Genomic DNA, 25,644 nt, shown 5'->3' with positions numbered 1-25,644 from the left:
TGAATGCTGTCGACTGAGTGATATTCTACTTTAAAATATATCAAAGCTAAGGGCACTAATTACCTCCACCGACACGGTTGTGTTTTCAGTTGTTTTGCACGTTTACGCATAAAAAGGAACAAATCAATTACCTCCGAACTCGGTGGAGGGGTCGGGCCTGCGTCTGGCAAGTAGCAATTAAATTTCAGTTCACTTCAATTCAATTTAACGTCTAATGCACCAACTCACAACTTACCTTCTCTGGAGGCAGCAAGTAAGATCAAGAGCTTTATAAAGAATCGCTTCAAAAAAGGAATATCTTTGCAAAGAGTTACCTCATCGCTGGGAAACTTTCCAAGAAACAAGCTCAACCACGATAATGGCTTCTGGTGATGGTGGTAAAACTGCACCTTTGAGGGAATAACAGCATTTTAACTATTAACAAATGAAAACATGTTCAAGTCAACCAACAAACAGCATCTTACTCAGAGCAGTGGATTCCTGTAGGAATAATAATAATAAAGATTAATACGTTTTATTTATCTACGCTTTTCAAATCTAACAGTGGCTTGTACAAGTTTGAGGATCTTTTATTATATTTGCAAAAAACTTAAAACTACATAACTAATGTGAAGAAGTTTCAAACGTAATGATTAATCTGACTTGTAGCCACTGACTCAAAAAGAAGAACTGAAGAGGATTTAGAAGAAGAAGTTAACACATCCCGTATAAGTCACAATAAAAAGTGGAAGACAAAGAAATATTTGTATAAAACTGAGTTTCTGCCAATTCAGGGTTTCAGGTTGTCGAGTTCCATCAGCAAACTCTGAGACCTGTTTACCTACCTTTGTGCAGATTGTTTTCACTGGCGTAGATTTGGTGAAGATGAACAAGCAACGCTGGTCAGCAAGCGGAGTTTGGATTTTCCTCTGGTGTCACGATCCAAATGGCAAAAGCCGCCGTGTAAGAGTCCAGGACATTATCACTGTTTCCCCGACCACTGCCACTAATTCAGCAGGTGTGTCTGCTACCTGCAGAGAGGGTGTGGTTCCTCTCACTGAGGGGAGGGAATCATTTCCTTCACCACGGAATGGCCCTGCCTCTTTTCAGAGACGTGATGAAGAGGAGGAATTATGTGTCCTCCCAAACCTGTTCCAGCTCTAATGATACGCTTTATGTGTGTCTGTGTGTGTGTGTTCACACTTTGACAAAGACAGAATAATGACAGGACACCGTGAGATTAGCATTAACATTTTTAAATAAGGAATTCACTAGAGAAATTTCACGTACTACATGTTGAATCAATACAATGTCATATTTATAATAAGACATTACAGTTGTTGTGCAATTATGGTTAGGAGTGATACCTATAAAACATTAATATTTAAAATATTTAATCATAACTTTAGTTTGTTAAAGTTCTCTTGGGGCACCACCCTTCAAAGAAGGGAAAAGATAGCCAATTTATTGTTTAAGATCAGTCTCATTTAGATCTAGATCACTTAGAAATCTTAATATTTACTATTACAGATTATATAATGAACAGTGAAGGTTTATGGAGTTCTTGACAGTGTAGAGGTTGGAAAAATTCCCTTATGCAACATTAATGAAAGAACACTTGTGAAAGAAAAACATTTATTATGAATATAATAAAGTATAAAACATAAATTACTAACAGAGTACGAACTAAAACAAAGATTTGTGTGTGTGTATGTAAATAAGGGTGCTTTCAAAATGGTTGTTGACCAAGAAAGTAACACCTTCCTGTGGGCTCCTAAGATGGTAGCCCCCCCCCCCCCCTTCTTCTGGAGTGGGGGAGTAGATAAGTAGGTAGAGATATGCGTCTGTGTTGATGTTAAGCAGGTAATGAGTCAGAGAGACCTACAAAGGAAGCTTGTGAAGAGCATTACAAACTAACCCTACTTTCATTTAACTTTTAACCACAATATCACACATATATCAAACTTATAAACACCACACAGAATCAAATAAACAGTCTTGCTTAGCTCAGTATAATTATTAAGCCCAGTATGTTACCAGTCTTTAGAAAGGGAGAAAGTTGCTGTGCAGTTGCAGTCCTGTGACGTCTCCGGTTCGGTCGGAAGGTTGAAGTCCTCGCGGTGCTGTTGAGCTGTGCACTTCAGTTGCTTATTGAATCTTAGTTCCTACCTGCAGGACATTGAGTCGCTGCTAGGAGTTTGGAAAAAGCTTGAGATGCGTGGAGGTTTCCTTGAAGAGATGAGTTGGAAACTGCACCTCTGACCTCCGGTTGTTGGGTGGGAAGAGAAGATTATCTGGAGCAGCCCGGACCCCCCTCGGCGAATGCAGGAGAAGAGGGCTGGCCGACTGCTGTCCTTGGAGAGTTGTGGAAAAAAGAGATAGAAGAGGGGCAGAAGTCCCCTTATATAGGCCCGGTGACCTCACAGGTCATGGGCCAGAGTGACCAATTGGAGTTGACCCTGGTGGCTTTTTTCACACCTCTGGGCATCCTGGGAGAAGAATGAAACCTGTTTCCCCCTGGGAGGCTGAGTTTCTTGGCTTTCCAAGAACAAAGAAAACATGTTGCACCCTGGGAGACTGAGTTCGGGAGGCTTGCTCCTGGAAGCCTGCTATCTTGCATTTAGTGGCCATTTTGCTCAACTTCTTACCAAAATTTGCAGAAAGTTAGAAAGTGGTGAAAATTTACGTATTCTGAAGGAATTTTCAATGGGCGTCTCAAAATGGCTCAACGGTGCCCCCGAGACCCCTGGAACGTGTTCCCATTGACCAATCTTCACAAAAATCGATATACAGGTGTATCATGACCAGACAAACAAAAAAATCTTTAGGTGCAATTGGAAAAACACAACAGGAAGCCTGCTATTTTGCATTTAGTGGCCATTTTGGCCATATTCCACATTTTTTGTTTGATGCACTTGTACCAGGGCTTTCATCAGATCAACTTCAAATTGAGATGAGTGTCATCACAACAAGATGGAGATAAAAACTGACTGACGGATTTTTTTTTAATCACACGGTGTGACCGTGGCGTGGCGTCAAAGTTTGATTACACGCCATTAAAACACGATGTTCTGTAACGCGGACTTACATGGACCATGAATCCTTTGATATCAGTCTTCCTAGATCAAAGGAAACTTTATGTCTTTCAAAGGTCACGTCTCTTTCTCTCTCAGAACTGGTTATTTTTGCTTTTTCAGACAAAAAGCATGCAATGCTTCAAAATGCATGTGCTCGGGCCCACCCAGTGCTGCTTTGCAGCCCTAGAAATTTTAGTTATTATTATTATTTATTCTTATTATTATTTTTCTATATGTTATCTTAATGAATGTATTTGAATTGAAACTTGATATTTTACATTTTTACCATCATTTGAGAAATATCAAGAAAAGAGAAATACCAAAATACAGGCAGCTCAAAGTTTCAGATTAAAGAAATGTTTTGAGTATGTGTAAAGAAAAATGCAAATCTTTTCTATTTTTATATATATTTTTTCAATTTTCATTCTTACATTGAACCTACTTACTACTGTTAAGTTCAACCAATTAAAGTTAAGAAGATAGAAAGTTATTTTTAACTATAACTTACTACATCTAAAAGGAACAGGTGACTGAAGGCTCTTACGTGGATCCCTGCAAAGCCTCTATCGACCTCCATCAAAACTTTCCCAAAACAGGGAATAATAATTATCCTATTGCACCAAATCAGTTCCTATGGGATTTTATTTCTTTTTAGATGAATACTGTAACAATAAAAAATAGTCTACACATGCGAAAACAAACATATGTATGGGTTAACTGTATGTGTACATGTCTGATCCACAGATAAGACATCACTGTGAAAAAGTGTCATGGTTATTTTTATAATTAATTAAAATATGGAATCTAAAAATGAGCAACTTTGTATCATAGTCTATTCATTTATTGATTCTTGAATTAATTTGCAAATAAATGCATTAATGCATGTGTTTTTCTCAATTTTTTATTAATTAATGAAATGATTTATTACCATATCCTTGTCACTTATGCTCTTCCATGGAACTCAGTGTGTCACTTTACAGGAGCATTTCATTCCTCTACCCTTAGCTGCGTTCAGGTTCTGCATGGAATGAATCCAAGGTGTGTCTCACACAAATAGCTTTCAGTTGCTGGACTATTGTTAGAGCTGTTTGTATTGAAAACTAATATTCAGTTTCCTTGTAAGTAACTTGAGACTAAAGTGATTATTCAGCAATACACAAGCCACAGCAGCAGGATCCCGGCCAGTGTCTCACCCACATTGAACGTGAAAGAGCTGCTGCAGTGTCCCGGACACAATGCACAATCACTTTAATTAGCAGACACCTCGTACAAGTCTCTCAAGTTTCTTACAAGGAAACTGACTTATTTTTGTCGACATGAATAAGTATCAGCTGTCAGAACAGCAGATTTCTGACTCTTTTTATTAGATATTTGTAATGTTTTTATAGCCTACATCCAGTACACAGAAGGTCATTTGTTTCAGAAATATTTTTTTGTTAACTTGTTTTATTAACTAATGAATGTAACCTCTGGAGTGAAGGTTGGAATTTGCACTTCATCTACAGTCACTGCTTCACTGGAAATCCATCTGTGTGTGTGTGTGTGTGTGTGTGTGCGCAGGAGAGGAGGCTCTGCGGCTGATCTGGGGGGGGGGGGGGGGGGCGCCAATAGGACAAGATCAGTGTTCAAAAGTTTCACAGTAATACGTTTATTGTATAAGAACAATACTTACAGAGAGTCTCTGGAGTTCTCCTGGACACGTCACCAGGTCACTGGATCATGTCGAGAAGAAGCCCCCACTTTCCCAAGTCCACAGTATTTGTAAAAGACACAGAGTGCAACACAGAGGCAGTTCTTTTCTTGAGGGCACTCAGCAATTGGCCAGATGTATACTGTCTCTCAAGGTGCAGTTTTTTGCAAGCATATCTCTGTGAGAGAAGGTCTGGTCCACCAGGTGTCTCCCCCCATAATGCCCTTATTAAAAAAGGGAGTTTTTCACAGTGGAGATTAGACTTTAGAGGAGGATTTAATATCTTTTTCTCATAATAATTTGGAAAATGGTTATTTGTGTTAGTCCTGGCACGTCCTCTCTCCGTCCTGAGAATCTGTGCTTTCATTATCTCAAATCTCAAGATGGATTTCCTTCTCACGCATCCCCAAGCTGCACTTTGCGGTCAGATTAACACTCAGATGGTTGCGCTCTGTGTTTGACCCTGTGCCTGAGACCAGAAGTTATACATTACTCCAGATGAAAGAAACATTGTAATATTGTTAATTATATAGACTACACAGCTAATATTGATTCACAGGATATAAATGTAGGTAAAATATAGTAAAATATATTCATAAGATAGAGGACAAAACATAGATATCTCAACACCTCCAGGCTGTAACCCAAGGAATGATACATTATCAACTTGACATCACATTAAGATTCACCGGATCTGGATTACGTGAATTATGCTTACGGCAAATGAATGAACAGTGATACATCTCCACGTTGGACTGTAATTATAATACTGGTGAAACAACAGGAACATTTTCAGAACCTTCAGGTGAGAAGTGGAGTTTGGGTAAAGGCAGCATATGACATCACTCAGACATTGTATAAGCGGACTGGCAGGAAAAGTAACTGACATTTGCCTTCTCACATACAGACTAATATTGAGAAGGCTATCTATCTTATGAATATATGTTACTACATTTTACCTACATTATATCCTGTGAATCAATATTAGCTGTGTAAGAATAGAATTAACAATATTACAACTGTTTCTTTTATCCTGGAGTGATATAACAGTTCTGGACTCAGGTACAGGGTCAAACACAGAGTGCAACCATCTGAGGGTCAATCTGACCGCAAAGTGCAGCTTGGGGATGCGTGAGAAGAAAATCCATCTTTAGATAACCATTTTCCAAATTATTATGAGAAAAAGATATTAAATCCTCCTTTAAAGTCTAATCTGCTGGGTCTCTCCACTGTGAACTCCCTTTTTTAATAAGGGCATAATGGTGGGAGACACCTGCTGGACCTGACCTTCTCTCACAGAGATATGCTTGCAAAAAACTGCACTTTGAGAGACAGTATACATCTGGCCAATTGCTGAGTGCCCTCAAGAAAAGAACCGCCTCTGTGTTGCACTCTGTGTCTATAAATACTGTGGACTTGGGAAAGTGGGGGCTTCTTTCGCGACATGATCCAGTGACCTGGTGACGTGTCCGGCAGAACTCCAGAGATTCTCTGTAAGTATTGTTCTTATACAATAAACGTATTACTATGAGACTTTTGAACACTGAACTTGTCTAATTATTTACCTTTCCCACTTGAACCTCGAATCGCTGCTCACCAGGAGACCAGATATGAAGCTCGGCTAAATTCAAATGGGTCACCATCTCAACCTCGACTAGCACCTTTGCGAGCAACAACATCTGAAGATACTGTCTCTCTGGCCCAAGCAATAGCAAGCGCACTAAGCATAAATCGCTTGCCTGTACCTGAGCCAGAAACAATTAATGGCGATCCTTTGAAGTTCACTGATTGGAAGATGTCTTTTCCAACCCTTATCGATCGGAAACCTCTCTCACCAAGCCAGAAGATGTGTTATCTAAAGATCTACCTCGTCGGAGAAGCCCGCAGAGCAGTGGAAGGGTTCTTCTATAGGAACTCTGAGGACGCATATACAGGCGCCTGGAAAGTCCTACATGAGAGATACGGAAACCCATTCCTTGTTCAAAAGGCCTTCAGAGACAAGCTCGCCAGATGGCCCAAAATCAGTGCGACTGATCCTTTAGCACTGAGAGATTTAACAGACTTTCTCCAAGGCTGCGCAGAGGCAATCCCGCACGTTAAAGGTTTGACCATCTTGAATGATTGCGAAGAGAAAAACCACAAGCGACTTCAAAAACTACCTGACTGGATTGTACGAAAGTGGGGCCGAATCGTCAACGATAACCTGTATAAATCGGGGGATTACCCCGATTTCAAAAGTTTCACAGCGTTCCTGAACAAAGAGGCCCGGATATCTTGCAACCCTATCACCTCCCCACATTGGATGAACGTTAAACCCACAGTCGAGAAGGGAGCCAGATCCCTCAATACAACTGCCCAATTAAAGTACGGCACCCGAGATGCACCTGAAACGGCCAATTATAGGGGAAGATCCCCATGTGTGGTCTGCAAAGATGAAACGCATGGCATCGTCAGGTGCCCTTCTTTCGCTGCGAAATCTATGGAAGACAAAAAGGCATTCATCCACGAAAACCGCCTCTGTTTTGGTTGCATAAGGAAGGGACACATCACCAAAGACTGTAGAGGGCGACATGCATGTAATACCTGTGGTCGTAGGCATCCCACTTGCCTGCATGAGGAGTAGTTGAAAGGACCAGGGGACGCGACAAATAGTTTAAACATGTGGCATATAGATAAATATCGCACGCATAACACTACTAGATATTTGAATTGAAAGGGCCATTAGATATGCACTAGAAATCCTGTATAGCACAGTCGGTTGAAATGTTTATATCAGGATTTGGTGGGAGTGTAACTGTCAGCTAACCGGCCAGTTTATGCAGACTGTTATATTCTTTTATTTTATTGTCTTTACACATAGCGACTCCCCTCACATAAATACCTGCAGCAAAGGAGCGGACGGTTTCATTCGACACACCAGATCCCTCGTTCCGCCCCAGTGCAATAAAATACCGGCCGTACAGCCCGGCGCAGATAGGAGCGGAAACCAAACCGGACGCCAGGTTTGCGGCATTTCTCGGACCTAAAGAATCATCCAAACAACTATAGCTTAACACCCCTCGCCAAGCGGAACAAGGTAAGGAAGCTGGTCCCATTTACTTTGCTGCGGGTAATGCGGAAGGGAGTCGCTATTGTTGTAACTTGTAACTGTCATTACAGTTTTACGGTGTTACTATGGCAAGCCAGATGCAAAAATAAAGAGCCGTGTAAACATCAGTCCACGAGACTCAGCGTTTGTATGGAGAAGCGGGGGGCCGTTACAATCATCTTGTGTCGTATTCCTGAGGAGGCATTATGTGTCCTCCAACACGACAAACCTTTACCAGCTCTAATGGTAAGCTTTATGTGTGTGTGTGTGTGTGTGTTCACACCTTGACAAAGACAGAATAATGACAGGACACCGTGAGATTAGCATTAAAATATTTAAAGAAAGAATTCACCCCCCCCAAAATAAAGCCCAAAATAAAGAGAAATACCACACACTACATGTTGAATCAATACAATTTCATATTTGTAATTACAGATATTAAAGTATTTATTTATATATGGCATTTCTGTTCACCCTTTGTATAGCAGCCACCCCACCCTGGCTACAGTTCCTTTTCCCTACTGTCCACCCGATTGGCTCATGAGAAGGGAACTCCATATAAAAGTCAGTGTTGATATGTTGATGCGATCCCAGTGATAAGATATAATTCACTTTTTTTGGTTTTGGAAAAGGACAAAGATTAAAAGACACAGGAAGCACGTTTTCAGTTTGTTTTTCTCTGCAGAGCATCTGGACCTGTGCCGTGAAGGGTTCATGTTCAATCGTCAAATCAATCAAACTTTAAACTGTTTCCATTCTACTCAAGTCAGGTCTCTATCAGGCGATCTGCAAGTCACGACGTCTTTATGTCTTTTAGTTATATTGGCTATATATATATATATTGGCTGGTTTAGTTTTTGTTTATTTTAACAGGATTTTTTGCATTTTATGGGACTTTAAAAATCTCAAGCTCAGTTTAATTATCAATGTTGGTTTGACGATTCTTCGCCTGCAGCTAAAGTGCAAGTGTCTTAAATAGTATACATTCGAACATGCATCATTTCCCACTCGTGTTTTCAACGTTCCTACGAGTATCATGGATCTTATATCTCTACATATTGTTCTGATCTATCTCAGCTTTGATGACCCCATTAGAATTTATTGGTGAAAGTCAGCGTGACCTCTGAAAAGAATTGGCTCCATCTTTTCAAAGTTATTCAGACATTAGTGCGAAGTGTATCTTAATGTTTTGGTGCCCATCTCAGGCGTATGATGTTTATGTCGCTCCTGTCACCATGACTATAGTCCCAGCAATACTCGGGGGGGAGCAGCTTGCTTGGTTTGTTCAGCCAGAAGTACTTGTTGAGGTGACTCTCATCTTGCCACACAGCTTCCACGTCATTTATTTTGTCCTCCATGATGCTCAGGTAGCAGGCGTCTGTCAGATTCTTCACGTTTGCACACAATCCTCCAAAGATGGCAGCATGGTAGTAGAAATCTCCAGTTTCCATGAAAGCTGTGGATTTCTTGTTTTTGTCATAGCTCCACTGGTCCTTTGGAAGTTTGTAATAATGCCCGTGAATCAAAGCCACAGAATCCCCCAGAGCCTCTGAGCCGAACCTCGCTTCAAACACTTGATCCACATCGAAGCAGAAGATGTATCTGAAGCTGCAAGCAATCTCTGATTCTATGAGATCCGATATCATACTCATGCGCATCATAGAGATGTCCTGCCGTCTGGTGTACATTTTCACCTTGATAACCTTGAGGTGTCGCTTAGGGCCGAGCTTGATTTGCGGTACCTTCTCAGGTGAATCTGTAAACACGTAGTACGTCACTGGTAACCCCGACATAAAGTGTTGTTCTGCTGAGGTCAGGAAATCCTTGCAGTAGGCATCCAGGTACCTGAGATAGAGACAACAAAACACAAATTGACTGTGCCATAGTCCAACTGATCATTTGCACTTTGTTCAGTTGGAGTCAGGTAGCGTTTCTAAATCGTCACCCACATTTGGAAAAAGTACGACGAATGAAAATGTCGGCATCTCAGCAGTCACAATATTCACAGGGTAAACAAACCTGCCCACAGCAAACACAGTGAGAGCCACGGATGACTGGAGTTGAATATGCAGCTCATCATAAGCCTTCCCGTCAAATATCCCGTTCCACATGATCGGGCCATTCCAGGATGTCATTGTTTTAACCGTCTGTCTGGCCCTGGAAATAGACAAGATGAAAATCTGTTCTGTACTCTGCTTCTCAGGAAATACAAAAACGACAAACAATGCTCGGAGATGTCATTCTGCTGTTCCTTGAGCAAACCTGCACTACATGTTTGGCAGCGGGATTTGTGTGTTTAACGCTCGATAACAATCTGAATTAATCATGTTCTGCAACTCTGACTGTATGTACATGTGAACCTGACGTGTTAAGGCCGATTTATAGTCGCCAATTTTTCCAGCTATACGACAAAGCTACGCAAGCCTCACGCAGCCCGCAAGGCTGTGATTGGTCTGCTTACTACATCCCGTCCGGAGTCTAGTTTCCGGTTTCATGCCCCATAACATAGGGAGAAATCACTGAAGATTTAGAAGAACAAATATAGACCAAATAGAAGATCCGAAAGTATGACCACTTGTATAACCCATCACTGACTGGCGGATTTGTCAGCCAGAAAAAGTCTATGAGGAGCAGCAGTGGTGATGTAAATAAACAGTCAACGACGACTGCCACACACAAAAAAGACGTCTCTAAGGTCGTCTTCGACAAAACACGTTACTCCGCCCAGTGTTCTGGCGGGGGATTAACACCCGCAACCCTTGTGGAACCATAAACCAAAACGAGTCCGTCGATGCAACTGCGTTCATGTAATCATATTCTTGTTCTCCTGTCCACTTAATATGAAATATTTCAATATGTGGGTATGCGTCCTTTTTATGTCAACAACAGGGAACATACTCACTTGTCCCAGGGCAAGTATGCCATTGTAGGATTTGATCACTTAAGCTTTTGAAGGTGACTGTGTATATTATGGAGTATCTGAGCTGACCCAATATCCTTCACTTTATTTCACTCTGTTAGAAATTTGGATCAGTTATTGGATGTGTTTACTTCATGAATGTAACTTGTGGATCTTCCATGCAATCAAGTTGCAGAGCTCCCTCCGTCTGTGCTTCACACACAATACTGTTCTAATGACAGTGTTTAGAGGACACGACTCCTGCCATTTTGTTGTTAAATTAACAGTTTTAAAGAGACTTGTCTGATGGAGGCACTCTTATTTAACTTTTTTTTTTTAAGTAATCTTTCATATAGTATTTAATTATCACCTGTTATAGATTATGTTTGTGCGATTAATGTTTTTGTCCTAATACTGGCATTGTCAGGATGCATCATTTCTCCAAGTGTTTTACAAGGTTTATTGGTTTTATCACATTTAATGAACATACTGATAAAGGCTCTTATATACTTCTACGTATCCGTTTCTCGGAGAGGTCTCAGCGGGAGACAAAGTGTCTTTTTGATTTTTACTTCTCCGACGACTATCCGTCTAAAAACAATTCCCCGCCAAACCCATAGGTGGCGCAACGGAAGACGAGCTCAGAGAAGCCTACCCCATTTGGGAAGAAGAAGTCCACGTGTCTCTGTTGACATGTTAGCTTGCGTCCCACACACTGAACCATGGCAACTAACAGATCTAAATAAAGTGACACCCAGCGTGTCAAGATGCTGATGTAATCGTTTCTTAGCGCAGCGGTTCCCCGGTCTTGTTTCCGAACTGTGTTGCTGATTCCACAGCTTGAATCTGCTTGAGGCTACATGTAGCTAGAAGCTACCCGGACCTAGCTCCCCCCAGCTTCCACACACAGTCAGCAGGGACTCCCGGCACTAACTACTACCCAGTGTTTGCTTCTAACCTGACGGTATTATAGAAACAGTGTCATGATAGAAGTGGAATTAAAGTCGTGACGGCGGGTTCTTGCACTGTTACCACCGCAGTTAGCATGGTGGCTAGCCTAGCCCGCTAGCCTAGCCTGCTAGCGCCGTTTTGAAAGCTCGTTATAACCGTATGTGACCCTGCACACATGCCCTCAGTGCTCTAACGAGCCACCGTCAGCCGGACAACTCCGCTGGCTTAACACACACGTCACATTAATCGTAGAATCATAGTTGTGTTCGTGTTTGTTGCTACAAGTAAACAGAAAGTTTGAGGTCCGGAAATACGGAAATGACGTCATACGGAAATGATGTCGTTCGCGGACCAATCACAGCCAAGAGCGGTCCGTCGGGTCTCCAAAATGAAGACGGATAGTTAGAAAAATCAGACGTGTACGAAAAGCTGTCGGAGGCGCTCGGAGAGGACGTTTCACGACGGATAGGGCGGTCTTATCTGTCCGTAATAGAAATAACGGAGAGGCATAAATTGGCCTTAACTGTCATGTTCTGTTGTGCATAGCTGACATTTTGAAACTGTTTTCTATCAACAAAAACAGCAAGTATTTCAATTGGAGTCGCCTTCTATGAATAAATGTTGGGTAAATCAAGTGCTCATGTTTTATCTAAGTCTCCTCTTTTTTATAGAATGTTTTGGTTGCTGCACTTTATTTAACTTGTATTCTTTACACCCTGCACGAGTAATAGGGTTATAGGGAATAAGCAATTAATGCTATCTCTTTATGTGACACATTTTAAATAATAGTAATGTACAGACTGATGCTAATTGTAAACTGTAGATATAAAATAACACAGCACTATAGTGTGTTTTAGTATGTGGACAGCACTAAACTGTATATTATGGTTACAGTAAGAAAACGTCAAATCCCTGTCAACCCTGCTGCCGGCAGTTTAATGTGAATTTAAGAAAATACAGCAATGCACTGTTCAGTTGATTTTGTTTTCTATGGTAACACACTGTAAAGTTGATAACAGTATGAGTACTGTACAATAACAGTAAACTGCAGGCAACCCTGCTGCCTGCAGTTAACTGTTAATATACAATTGTTTACAGTGCAAGTGTCAGATCTCTTACCCAAAGTTAAGGTCGGCCTCTTTGTTCCTCCTCTTTTCTTTCTCTCTGGGCACCGGCGGGTTTTCTTCATTGGAAACAAATCTAAAGAACCTTTCAAAAGAAGTCGTCATGACAGTGAAGTAAATTGAGGTGATTCTGGCAATGAAATGACATCATCTCACACAGAAAGTTCTGCAGCTGTTCAGGAAGAGCGTGAAGTTTTTTCACCTGTTGTATAAAAAGTGTAAGCTGAGCACCACCATCACAAAACAGAGGCCGAGCCCCCATTTCCTCACAGTATCACGGTGCCGCCTGCAACGATAGAAAAGCAGGAAATTAACAAGTTGAATTTCTTATAATATATAGTTACAAAATATTTCACTTCATATCTTTACAGCCTTACAAGGGAAATGTGTGTTGAGCAGACATTTAGCATGAACATGAAGCCCAGTGACGACATTAAAAGGTGAATACTGTAAAGTGTGTACGTTGTGCAGGATTATGCAAAATAAGGAACAAACTAATTACCTCCGAACTCGGTGGATGGGTGGGGCCTGAGTCTGGCAGGAACCAATTAAATTTCAGTTCAATTCAATTTAACTTCTATTGCACCAAATCCCAACTAACATTCTCTCGAGGCAGGAAGTAAGATCAAGACCTTTCAATATTTTAGAGAAACCAAACAAACGAGTAAACACTGAGAAAGAAACTTTTAAAAACAAATAAATCACGTTGGTTATTGACGGCTTTGTTTTCTTTCTATATTTCTTGAATAACAATGAATGTCAGGATTGTTCTTTTGTTCTTGTACTTGCTTTGCTGGTCACAAAGAGACATGACATGACTGTTAGGAAAGAGATTAACTAATAGTGGTAAAAAATTATGTTTAGTTGTGTGAGCAGTTCTTTGATTTAGTTCTAATTTAACTGAAATGCTTTGTACTTTTAACTCTTATCGTATGTGCACTCCGTGTCATCATGTCTTTATCTCATTAAGCAATTCAAAAAAATACAATAGAGTTTAGATGCTTTTATATGCAAATAAACAAGTTAACGTCGTCGCTGAAGGAATGTGGATGGTTTGGATTGACTGAGCTTTTAATGAGTGGCTTCAAGAGATCAACATCTGAGCAAAGAGTTACCTCATCGCTTGGAAACGTTCCAGCAAACAAGCTCAACCACAATTTTGGCTTCTGGTGATGGTGGTAAAACTTTACCTTTGAGGGAATAACAGCATTTTAACTATTAACAAATGAAAACATTTTCAAGTCAACCAACAAACGGCATCTTACTCAGAGCACTGGATTCCTGTAGGAATAATAATAATGATTAATACATTTTATTTATCGAGCATTTTTCAAAAATTTTACCCCACTGTGTTGTGCAAATATTTCAGATTTTTAGAACAAATGAAATGCATGTTTTTCATAAAAACAAAAGTAACAGCGGCTTGTACAAGTTGAATGATCTTTTATTATATTTGCAAAAAAACTAAAACTACTTAACTAATGTGAAGAAGTTTCAAACGTAATGATAAATCTGACTTGTAGCCACTGACTCTAAAAGAAGAACTGAAGAGGATTTAGAAGAAGAAGTTAACGCATCCCGTATGTCATGATAAAAAGTTGAAGACAAAGAAATATTTGTATAAAACTGAGTTTCTGACAAGTCAGGGTTTCAGGTTGTCGAGTTCCATTAGCAAACTCTGAGACATGTTTACCTTCCTGTGTGCAGGTTGTTTTCACTGGCGTGGATTTGGTGAAGATGAACAAGCAACGCTGGTCAGCAAGCTGAGTTTGGATTTTCCTCTGGTGTCACGTTCCAAATGGCAAAAGCCGCCGTGTAAGAGTCCAGGACGTTATCACTGTTTCCCCGACCACTGCCAATAATTCAGCAAGTGTGTCTACTACCTGCAGAGAGGGTGTGGTTCCTCTCACTGAGGGGAGGGAATCAGGATCTTCACCACGGAACAGCCCTGCCTCCAGGCTGTGACCCAAGGAATGATACACTATCTACTTGAAATCACATTTAAACTCACTGGATCTGGAATCCCTCCAGAAATGAAGCCTAAATATCCAAAACTGCCATTTTGAGCTGTTGATCAAATATTTTTTTAGAAAGTCTGTGTCTACAGAGATCAAGGATTCCTGTTCAGAAGGTTTTTTCAGTGCCTTTTCTTCAGCCTCGGCCCTGGATCTGTAGTGATGAACCTGTACCAGCTCTAATGATAGGCTTCATGTGTGTGTGTGTGTGTGGTTTCACACTTTGACAAAGACAAAATAATGACAGGACACCGTGAGATCAGCATTAACATTTTTAAATAAAGAATTCACACCTAAAAAAAAAAGAAAAATCAAAAATAAAGATAAATTTTACGTACTACATGTTGAATCAATACAATGTCATGTTTATAATTACAGATATTAAAGTATTTATTTATATATGGCATGTCTGTACACCCTTTGTATAGCCGCCACCCCCCCTCCCCCCTACAGTACCTTTTCCCTACTGTCCACCTGATTGGCTCATGAGAAGGGAACTCCATATAAAAGTCAGTGTTGATATGTTGATGCGATGCCAGTGATAAGAAATAATTCACTTTTTTTGTTTTTGGAAAAGGACAAAGAATAAAAGACACAGGAAGCACGTTTTCAGTTTGTTTTTCTCTGCAGAGCATCTGGACCTGTGCCGGGACGGGTTCATGTTCTGGATAGAGGGAGGAGGGGGGTTCTATCTCAATTTACAGTCTATAGAAAAAACAAATCGTCCAGAAAGTTGTTTCACTAACAAACTTCTTTTAGGGATTTTCCAGAAAAAACAACAAAATAGATTTCCACAAAATTTGGTGGGAGGATGGATCCTGGGCAGGAACTTTTATCTTAAATAGAGTCATATATATATATTTATATGTTTATTTAGCTTTTTAGTGATGAATTAATGGATCATGATGGAACAGCATGTTTAGTTGGGCCTAGTTAAATCAATGAAACTTTAAACTGTTTCCATTCTACTCAAGTCAAGTCTCTATCAAGCGAACTGCAAGTCAAGACATCTTTATGGCTTTTAGTTATATTGGCTATAATATATAAATATATAATATATATATTTATAATGGCTAGTTTAGGTTTTGTCTATTCTTACAGGATTTTTTTGCATTAAATGGGACTTTAACATTTTTAAATCTCAAGCTCAGTTTAATTATCAAGGTTGGTTTGACGATTCTTCGCCTGCAGCTAATGTGCAAGTGTCTTATATAATATATTCGAACATGCATCATTTCCCACACACGTGTTTTTCACATTCCTACGAGTATCATGGATCTCTCTCTACATATTGTTCAGATCTATCTCAGCTTAGCCTGGATCTCTTCAAAGGATTACTCTCAGACATAAGGCTTTGTATGAGCTCAGTTTCATTGGATCCTGCTTGGTCTAATGCAGATATTGGCAAGAAGAAGAAAAAACAAACAAACCCCAGCACAGGTACAGTTCAGACAGTGGAGAAAAAAAGTGCAACGTACATCAACACATGCTCCTGCACTTCAGTCTGCATTCAAACTCGTTGAACTTCGAACACACACTCGATGCAAATCCCTCAGAATGTCGTGAGACCGGTCGCTGAGCGAGGTGGAAATGATGCGATGAGAAAGAGGCACTACTGGGGGGGGGGGGGGGGGGAGTTTCCAGCACAGCACACAGAGGTTAAACCAATATGTTTTTCCTGTTTTCAGTATTAGAGTCAGATTCATTGGCTGGAAGAAATTGGCCCATGTGAGCATTTCACCGATATATCCAAATCTGTGTTTATGTTTGCTTCAAAGAAAACTTATATTTTACAAAATTGATAATGCTGAGAAGACAAGATGAAATTTAAACGAACATTAAGCCTCGATTAAATGTCTTTGGCATACAGGTTTAATGAAAACAACCTTTTTTTAATCCAAATATATGTCTTGATATATCGGTGTCTGAAATTTTTAACCCCTAATATCGGTTGGGCTCCTTTTTGTGGTTAAACATCTTCATCACTGGTTTCATACCGTATTAAAACACACGGTAGAGAAGCAGTGCGTTTCGAAAGCACAGGTGATGCTCGGTGCATTTCAGGAGAGCGTTAGGATTCAGTGTAGAAACTTATCTGCTTTTTACTTTTAAGGATTTCGACAGCAGATTAATTTTCTCTGTCACCGGAGCAACTTTCACACTTGCCAACTCTTCTTAGCGATTGGGTCGTTATCAATAAGGTCTTAGTTCAATAAAAGATAAGAAAGTTTCAAAATTCTTTTTTAAAGACAGAGTGGAAATTTTTGAGTGACTAATTATTGCAGACAGGAGGATATTCGTAGAGGCGAACTAACTAAAAAATTCAGGATTCCTTGTGGTGCAGTGATGAATTGTTTGTGTCATAGGACGACAACAACACAATACTTTCAGCCAAGGGGGAGCTGAGGGTCCACGTGTACGAAACCCAAGTGTCCACCTGCAGCTCAGGGGACAGTGGTAACGGGACAAGCTGGGGACACAAGTAACAGAAATCGTCTCATTTTGGTTTGGCCTTCACTCCAAACAAAGATCTGAGAGGAGCCAAAAAATGCAAAGAACATCACCTACAGCAGTTTTCTTTTGTTTTTTAAACATCGTGGATCAGGTGGATTCAGAACAACGTAGATCACCTCTTTATATCAGGTGTCCTTAAAAGGATAAAGTGTTCCTACAGCACAGAGCACATGGTCAGTGAGAGGATGCCGCTCAGTAAATGTACACGTCCGTGCTGCTGTTCTCTCCCCCGGGCTTTCCGGCGCCGCACCTGCCCGGACAATGCTCCGGGCTCCAGGCGCTGCCGAGTGTTTGTGCTTCTCGTGCTCGTCTCATCCCCGACTCCATCTTGCATATTTTGTTTTTCCTCAGGGTTTCGTCGCTGCTCCAATACTCAATCCTTCATTCTCCTGCTTGTTGGTCATATGGGTTAATTTTTTATTTATCTTAAATTAGAATATTTCTGTCCCTCATGCAACGTTAAGGTATGATACAGTGTAATGTACAGAGCTGTGGCTGAAGGCAGGGCAGTGCTATTCCAAGTAGATGTCCTCTGTCGGGCACGATAACTCCACAAATTCTTTATAATACAACTGGAAGGCTTTCCTGCAAAACAGAAAACAGGAAACAGGAGATAGTCATCCAAATGTCTGGTGTCTTCTTCCTTTTTCATTTAGTGAGAGAAGAGACATTGAAATAAAATAAGGACAAGGACAGTCAATAGAGGCCAGTGAACAAATATAAATATATATCAATCATAATAATTATTTAATATATAAGGATATACAATTATAATTTGGTGGAGAGCATAAGGAAAAAACGTTCAATATTAAATTATATTATTAATATGACCAGATTTATAATAACAATACTCTCATCATTAAAAAGATTATCTTAAATGATCAAAAACACAATAATCATAATCATTATAAGATTAAATAATAATAATAATAATAATAATAATAATAATAATAATAACATTAAATAATAATAATCTTAATTAAAATATATATTACTCATCCTCGTCTTGTTGCCACAACTGGATTGTGTTGTCTTTTATTGTTTGTTATTAACTATCAATAGTGATGCTTATAACTTATTTTATTTATCTATTCACTTTCTATTCTATGAAATGCATAAATACAGTTCATGAAAGAGAACATGATTTACATGTTGTTTATGCATTTTGTTTATGGAGGAGGAAGTAATGCAGCCCAGGGCCCAGTGGTTCATGTTTTACGGTTTGTTGTGCTTTGCCTCAACTGCTGTTACCAACACAGGCCGACACCTGTGTTATGACCTCTGAATTTGAATTGTAAATGTAATGCATATTTTGAATCTGGCAGCATGCAGATGGATCAGGTTATAATCTTTATAATAATTATTTACCTGCAGCAAGATGTAATAATCTTTACCGGATAATCTTCCAGGTAATGTTCTTGTCCGCCTGCAGGGCATAAACCTCCCAGACTGGATATTCAAAAAGCGACTCACCCTACTGACTCCGCCAGGGGCTTAGTGGAGTTCTCAGACACAAACACGTGGCAGGCGAATCTCTGGTCTGCTGGATGTTTTGTGATGAAACCGAAATACCTGCGGGGGGGGGGGATCAAGAAAAACCATGAAGGAGCTACACAGAAGTAGAATCAACACATTCAGCATCGTCATCTCATCACGTCCTGGGAATGTTAACGTGCACTTTGATCAGCTGAGGTCTGTGTTTGACGACAGGTAGATTGGTTGCTTTTTAGGGCTACCTTGTGGTGAAAGGCTGAGAACATAACATTTTCAGTCCAGTCTATATTTTCTGGGTTTGGGTTTTGCCTTGTTCTAACCCCCTGACCGAACACTTTGCTTCAGGCGCTCTACTTACTTGCTGTTTTTGGGGTGAAAGCCGCAGAAGGAGACGTTCTTCAACTGGAAGAAGTGGCTGCACTCATTACTCTGGGAAAAAAAACATAGAAAACAAAATAAATGTTGAGATAATTAACGTGAACAATGATTTTGAAATATCAATGGATCATTTGCAGGCTCCCTTTAAAGCCCAATGAGAGAAATTCTGATTGGTGAATGTGGGCTTTAGAAATAGAACGTGATTGATTCCATTGATTGATGGATGAGTTTACTGGCAGCAGGGTTCTTAATATGTAAAGTGGCTCCTGTCAGTAATTACTCTAATATATATTTATTAATGCAATATGTTATATGCAGATTTTTAATGCTGGTCAAGTTTGTGGTAGAGAAAACTAGTGGAAACTACTACAGTAAACCTATAATATATTTTTGTATAGTGTGATTAAGAGCAATACATCAGGAAAAGCAGCTCACTAAGGAAAACGTTGTATTCATATTTATAACTTTTAAAAACAGGCTAAGAAATCATATTTAAAAAAAAATAGTTTAGAGAATCACTGTTAAATCAATGAAGTGAAGAAAACTAATTCAGTGATTCTGAAATGTTTAAAAGTACTCGATTTGGAAATTCAAAAGTAAACATCATTTTTTCCGCACTGTCCATTATCAGCCACATGGAGGCGATATGACCCAATAGTTTTCAATGAACTTTGACTTAAACCCTAAAGAAACGACACATTAAAAAAGCGTCTTACTCGGTCACAAGCGTAATAATCCTCTTGAACTGCGAGTTTGACGCCTTTCACGCTGATCTCCAGGATGCAGGAGGACGGTGGGTTGTACTTCACTGTCATCCTTCTGTTGGTGGCAATCTGGAAAACACATTGAGAAGATTAACGCTCAAACATTGACAGATCAAAACAATGTTAATGAGCATTTTTCATTTACATATCACAGAGTAATATGATATAATGAAGATATGTGGATGTATGCATCGGACTGTATCTTTTATTTAAATGCACGTTTTTTCTGGACAGTCACCCAATTAGATAGACATTTTTTAGAAGAGTCAAAAGGGAAACATTACCATCAGGAGATCCTCTGCCTTATTTAATATCTTTCACGTTATGTCACATGTCTTTTACCTGAGTTTTCAGGGACAAACACTGAGGTGGCATTTCTCCCCATTTAACCTTTCCTGGAAAACAGCGACCTCTGCAGGCCAAGTGGTAATGCACTTTTTTGTTTATTATATTACTACATGGTCCCACTTTTTAATGACTCTTTAACAGATCTACATCAATTCTGCATTGCTTTTCAACCCGTCCGGCCTTTTTACAACAGTTTAATCTACTGGTTTCATTCAGTTTGAAATCCTGTCCACTTTAAAAGGAACAGAGAGCAAGAACACACATTCAGGACACAGAGAAAAAGGCACCATCCTCCCAAGTTCTCATTTCAAGGTACAACGACTGCATGAGGGGACTCTGCTATAGTTGTAAAATGATTTAATGGCTTAATTATGCAAAAAACACATTTATTAGTCTGGTACCTTCTGCATAGCAGCGCACAGAACATCGTTTCCTTTGTGGTACGGGACTTGGACCGAGCCCAGGAACTTCAGCCGGTATCTGTCCATCCACTCACTGCTCTTCACTGCACAGGAAGGACATTACAATGATAGATAAGTCAGAGCCCATGAAAACACAACATAACAATATTTGTTGCCTAGTTGTTTATAGTTCAACTGTAAATTATCCAAACTCTTTCGGTGTCGTTACCTTCGGTTCCTTTGTAGCTCTCGGTGTCCTTGGTCACTTCTATAGCGTAGTAAGCCGGGAAGATCCCACGGGCACCAGTTCGCATGTTGTAGCCCTCGTACCAGTAATCCTCGGCCTGGACCTCCACCAGCAGCGGGTCGTCCACCTCCAGCTCCAACTCGTCGTCATGGCGAGGGACAAATCTGTGGAGGACAAATTCAGTTATGCAGCCGAACTGTAGAGACAAAATAACGTCTCTTAGGTTCTGTCCGCCGGGACGTCTGGTATATTTTCAAAGTAATAATCAGCTAAAAAATTACACAAAATTGTAATTAGCTTTGATTCACGTTTGATTTCAACAGCAACCAAGTTTTAAAGGGAAACAAAACCATACACAAGAATCTTCAGGCACTATGATAATAATAATTCTCTTTTCTCTTCATTTGTGTCTGAGTCTGTATTTGACTGAGCAACGAACAAACTAATGGATTCAATGGGAAAGAGTCAAAAGACTTAATATGACCTGAAACTATCACTTAACCAAGAGAATAGCTCGCTGCTGCAGTAAGAGACAGACGCCTTAAACTGTATGAAGATGGACATGACGGCCCACATAAGTGAAGACAATTCCTCTTGATCGCCCCCTGGTGGTGAACATAAAGGTAATGAACACTACTGCCGCCTCCATGTGAAAGAATTGTGTTTTAATAAATATCACGACTCTGCACCCTGATCAAATGTGAAAGATCCAGGATATTTTGGTTTCATTTTTGTATGTCCAGTCTATGATGCAAAGATTGAAACCCATGTTATCAAAGGCCAACTGTAACCACCTCCCCCCCCCACCCCTGCTTTCAGCCATGCATTGATAATATCCAGCATCATCACATGATCTGTTCATGCACAGAGATGCTGCTGTTCCCATGACTGCCCAGCGGAGGTTCCTCCCTCCTCCACTGTGCATGTGACAGCCCGAGGGTATCGGCAGCATCTGTAAGTCTGTGCTGACAGCTGGAGTCGGACTGTTACCGTGGAAACAAATTGCAAGTTTGTGTTTCCTGCTCCGAAACCATTTTAAAAACACAAAATAACAGATTGGAGATGAGCAACCTAATGAGAAAGGCATCTTTTTGATATCGTTCTTGTCAGTTATGGGGAAGGTTTTGCTCACTTTGCGAAAATATCTGGGGAAAGTCAATGAAATTTCTCCATAACTGTCTTTATATCAAAGCTAATATCTCTGTGCTTATGTGTGAAATCATTTTGAGATAAACTCAAAGCAACATGCACATGCGAGAACAGAACGAGCCGAGCGAAGTGACTCAGAGCTTTCAGTTTGCAGTCGAAGGACATGTATTAAAGTTGGTTGAGTATTAAAGTCGTCTTCTACGACTCTGGAGACATTATCTAAACTTGTAATTTAAAACATCTGTGGTATTTTATCAATAAGTCGTCTCTAAATAGCTATGAGCTGTGTTTTTGTCTTGTTTCTTTGAATAAGTATTATATGAAAAAGGATACTTGCTTAACTTGTTCTACCTCACACTGTGCAAGCCTGGCCTGGAGTCATGTTACTTGATTTAGTGTGCGCTTAAGGACGACGATGATGATGATGATGATGATGATGATGGGGGAGCTCTTCCTCACCTGTACACGGCTCTGTGGCTCTGGTCCTTCTCCTCGCCGTTTATGACACACGAGTATAAACCAAAGGACTCTGCACCTTCAACACCAAGAAAAAGGAAAACACGAGGGAAATGATATAAAGAGAGAACAAATATTTTCTAAAGACTAACGACAGCGTCAAACTGCGATAAAAGTTATTTAACAAATAGAAAACACAACCGAGGCACATGGTGTTTACTCTAGCGCTCGCATGGATTCTTTACGAACCATGAATCAGACTTTAATAAGGCGTCTAACAGCTGAGCTTCGTGTATTTATATTTACTTTCCCCACGGAGACATCAGTTATTTAGATGAACTGCTGTGGTGTTTCTAATGAGTCTGTAAAAACATGGACGGCGTCCAAGTGGACAACAAAAGAGGAGCATTAGAGGAAATGACCACATATACATCACAGACAAATCCCTCTGTGTCTGAATCCTCTCTTTACAAACATCGTCATGTGGGTCAGCCCATGATTCAGATTGGTGACAAAAGGGAGAATGAAGGTAAATCCTCCATCACAGGACCGTCGTCCTCTTGCTTTTCCACCAGGAGAGAAACTATTTATTCTGGGAAAGCTGCAGAACTGTAAACTGACAGATTGAAGCTGTTGCTCAAAGCACATCGAGCGGCAGAGTTCATGCAAAGTCTCCAGATGATGTGACTGACTCATCTTTCCTCCGGCAACAAAACAAACTTTGCAGTTCTTGTGTCTATGAAAAACTACTGTAAAAAATCCAAACTCATGACTTAAACTGGGCGTCTTGGATTGTATGTCAATTTCAAGTCAAAGTTATAATGGTTACAGCTGGTAAAGTTCGAAAAATGACTGTGGATGTCTGAGTCAGAGAGAAATGAACACTCACTAGATACCGGTCCTCTCCTCATGACCGCATTTAGCCATCTAGCTCAAACTGTGGTTCAGTTGCATTATGGGTAATACCATGTTCAGACTACAAAATCTTTTGATCTCTGCAATTTCACCTCGATATTCATTCAACCAATCTTCATCTTTGATTTGCCGTAGTCGTCGGCGATTATAGTCGAGAACCTAGAAATCTAGTTGGAGGCAAATCAGTTGGCAAGCTGTGCCTTTGAAAAGTTGGGCCATTCGTCTTTGAAGTAGGGATTTTGTTTTACGAGTTCCAAAATGTGTGGGCCGGTGCAAAAAAGGTGGCGAATAAACCTCACTTTAGCAGATATAGCTTAGAAACAATATAGAAAAAACACATAATATATAAAACCACGTCCCTGCCCCATTTCCTCTAAACATCGCTCGTCTAACTTTCTTTTAATGCCCAGAAAAAGGCTCGGAACCTGTTTGTTAATGTGAATCTGGACATCACATCCCAGCTGGGTTTGTGCTCTGAACACGATGCTGTAACTCTGCTGATAAAGATATTAACAAGGCAGAGACGTACAAGCTGAGCCGGGAGAAACGGCCTCAATTAGTGCAACTTTCAAGTAAATCCCATTCTGAAACGAGCTAGTATTCATCTTTAGAACATAATATTATCTCTCAGCAATAGTACATTATTGCTCTGTAGACTTTTAATCATGATTTTAACCTTAAATTTGTACCATTTTACGAGTTCAAACCTCACTCAGACCTATAGTCACAGTGTCCAGTCATGTGCACGATGGTCTGAGCTTTACAGGGCGTGTTCCAGCTCCTGAGAATCTCTGGACTCATCATCAGCCGCGTCACTTTAATCCTTTTCCACCACGCTGCCAATTCCTCCAGACAGGCCTCAGTGCTGAGTGACTGTGTGTTCACAGGGACGTGCACAGAGCAGCCGGCTGCTCTGCTGATTCGCTGTTTCACACATCGTTTCATGGGAACTGCAGATTTGTATTCTGATAATGAAATAGAATCAACTCTATGTCGACCTGGATGCCTGAGGAATCTTCTGAAATGACGGATCACACCAACTCTTCGTAAAAAACATTATTCTCTTGTTCAAGCTCACAAACTACGTTTCTCTCTCTCTCTCTCTTTCCCTCGCTCGGCCTCTTTAATTGTTTCATAATTATGGTTAGAAAACAAAGATTGCATGTTAAGTATTACGTTTGATGCAGTGTCGTGTTTTCTTCTGCTCTGCATTCGATCAATCTCCCTAAAAGCTTTTGTTGTCTTGGTATAATTCATTGTGTCACATTGTTATCTAATTCCAGCAGAAGTCAACACACGATAAAACACATTTCTCACCTCCACCTCTAATAATATGTGACAATCTTGATTTAGGAATATTTCATTTAAACTATACCCTTAGTGTTAGAGTTAAACAGCCTTAACACAAAGAACTAACCTTCACATACTAATGGAAATGACTTACTGGAGGAGCTGGAGCGTCCGTTCATGAAGACATTGAGGAACTTCTTGGAGAAGTGCAGGTCGGCCTCGGGGGTGGAGTCTTCAGACAGACAAGCCGTGGCCTCTCTCCTGACTCCTCCCATCTGAAGCCCGTCCTCGTCGTCCTCGTCCTCCTCGTACTCCTCGCCGATGGCCGACTCGTAGGGCGAGGAGACGCAGTTGTCGTAGATGGTGGCCGTGTCACTGTCGTCACTGTAACCCTGGTAACACTGACGGAGACTGACCAGCTCCAGCTGAGCGTGCTCGTCCACCACCAGCGTGTATTTGACTGAGTCATACGAAAGGCCGCTGGCCTCCGAGCTCATGGAAGTCCTCGGGGGGGCAGATCTGCCACCGCCGCCGCCGCCTTTTCCTACACACGTCCTCATTCTTCCGTCCATTATTATCCTGTCCACATCCTCGTCCTCTCCACAGTAGCTTTCATCTGTGGCGTCCACATACTCCACCGAGGACCCTGCTCTCAGGACAGCCCCGGCCCCCGTTCCTGCCCCCTTCAAGCTGAGGTCCAGGGCGAGGGCGGAGCGAGCTGAGAGCGCCATGCTGGGCGGCGTGATGAGGGACTCTACGCAGGAAGCATACGAGGGCGGGGGGACGTAGACCTCGTCCTCCTCGTAGATGGAGGGGTTTGTCCGATCTGGGAGGGGCTGGTACGGAGGCGGGCCCTCGGTGTCGG

The 25,644-nt window shown here is 40.8% G+C and overlaps 2 protein-coding genes across 2 annotated transcripts in view; both read right to left on the bottom strand.

The window, feature by feature from the left end:
- Nucleotides 1–9,015: 9,015 nt before the first annotated feature.
- On the bottom strand, nucleotides 9,016–9,969 carry LOC132998215 (N-acetyllactosaminide alpha-1,3-galactosyltransferase-like). The gene is made up of 2 exons (XM_061067733.1): nucleotides 9,854–9,969; nucleotides 9,016–9,679 (listed from the first exon to the last, which is right to left on the bottom strand). The coding sequence occupies exons 1-2, from the start codon at nucleotides 9,967–9,969 to the stop codon at nucleotides 9,016–9,018; spliced, it is 780 nt and encodes a 259-aa protein (XP_060923716.1).
- A 7,880-nt stretch (nucleotides 9,970–17,849) lies between these two features.
- mapk8ip1b (mitogen-activated protein kinase 8 interacting protein 1b) overlaps nucleotides 17,850–25,644 on the bottom strand; it is a 37,180-nt gene continuing 29,385 nt past the window's right edge. Inside the window, exons 5-12 of the mRNA XM_061067731.1 lie at nucleotides 24,934–25,644; nucleotides 22,578–22,653; nucleotides 20,952–21,133; nucleotides 20,723–20,826; nucleotides 19,926–20,042; nucleotides 19,190–19,260; nucleotides 18,811–18,909; nucleotides 17,850–17,922 (exon numbers count right to left, since the gene is read on the bottom strand). The exon at nucleotides 24,934–25,644 is cut by the window's right edge and continues 417 nt beyond it. Coding sequence (XP_060923714.1) covers nucleotides 17,850–17,922; nucleotides 18,811–18,909; nucleotides 19,190–19,260; nucleotides 19,926–20,042; nucleotides 20,723–20,826; nucleotides 20,952–21,133; nucleotides 22,578–22,653; nucleotides 24,934–25,644 — 1,433 coding nt within the window. The remainder of the gene's footprint in view (nucleotides 17,923–18,810; nucleotides 18,910–19,189; nucleotides 19,261–19,925; nucleotides 20,043–20,722; nucleotides 20,827–20,951; nucleotides 21,134–22,577; nucleotides 22,654–24,933) is intronic.

This window comes from Limanda limanda, chromosome 3 (genome assembly GCF_963576545.1).
Source record: "Limanda limanda chromosome 3, fLimLim1.1, whole genome shotgun sequence".
Classification (NCBI taxonomy): domain Eukaryota; kingdom Metazoa; phylum Chordata; class Actinopteri; order Pleuronectiformes; family Pleuronectidae; genus Limanda; species Limanda limanda.
The sequence above is the reverse complement of the archived record's forward strand: the minus strand, read 5'-3'. Positions and strand labels throughout refer to the sequence as shown.

Excerpts from the sequence above, each read along its gene's own strand:
- LOC132998215 (XM_061067733.1), bottom strand. The coding sequence starts at position 9,969 with ATGACATCCTGGAATGGCCCGATCATGTGGAACGGGATATTTGACGGG. Across the intron at positions 9,680-9,853 it reads ACTGTGTTTGCTGTGGGCAG|GTACCTGGATGCCTACTGCA; the intron begins GTTTGTTTACCC and ends TCTCTATCTCAG.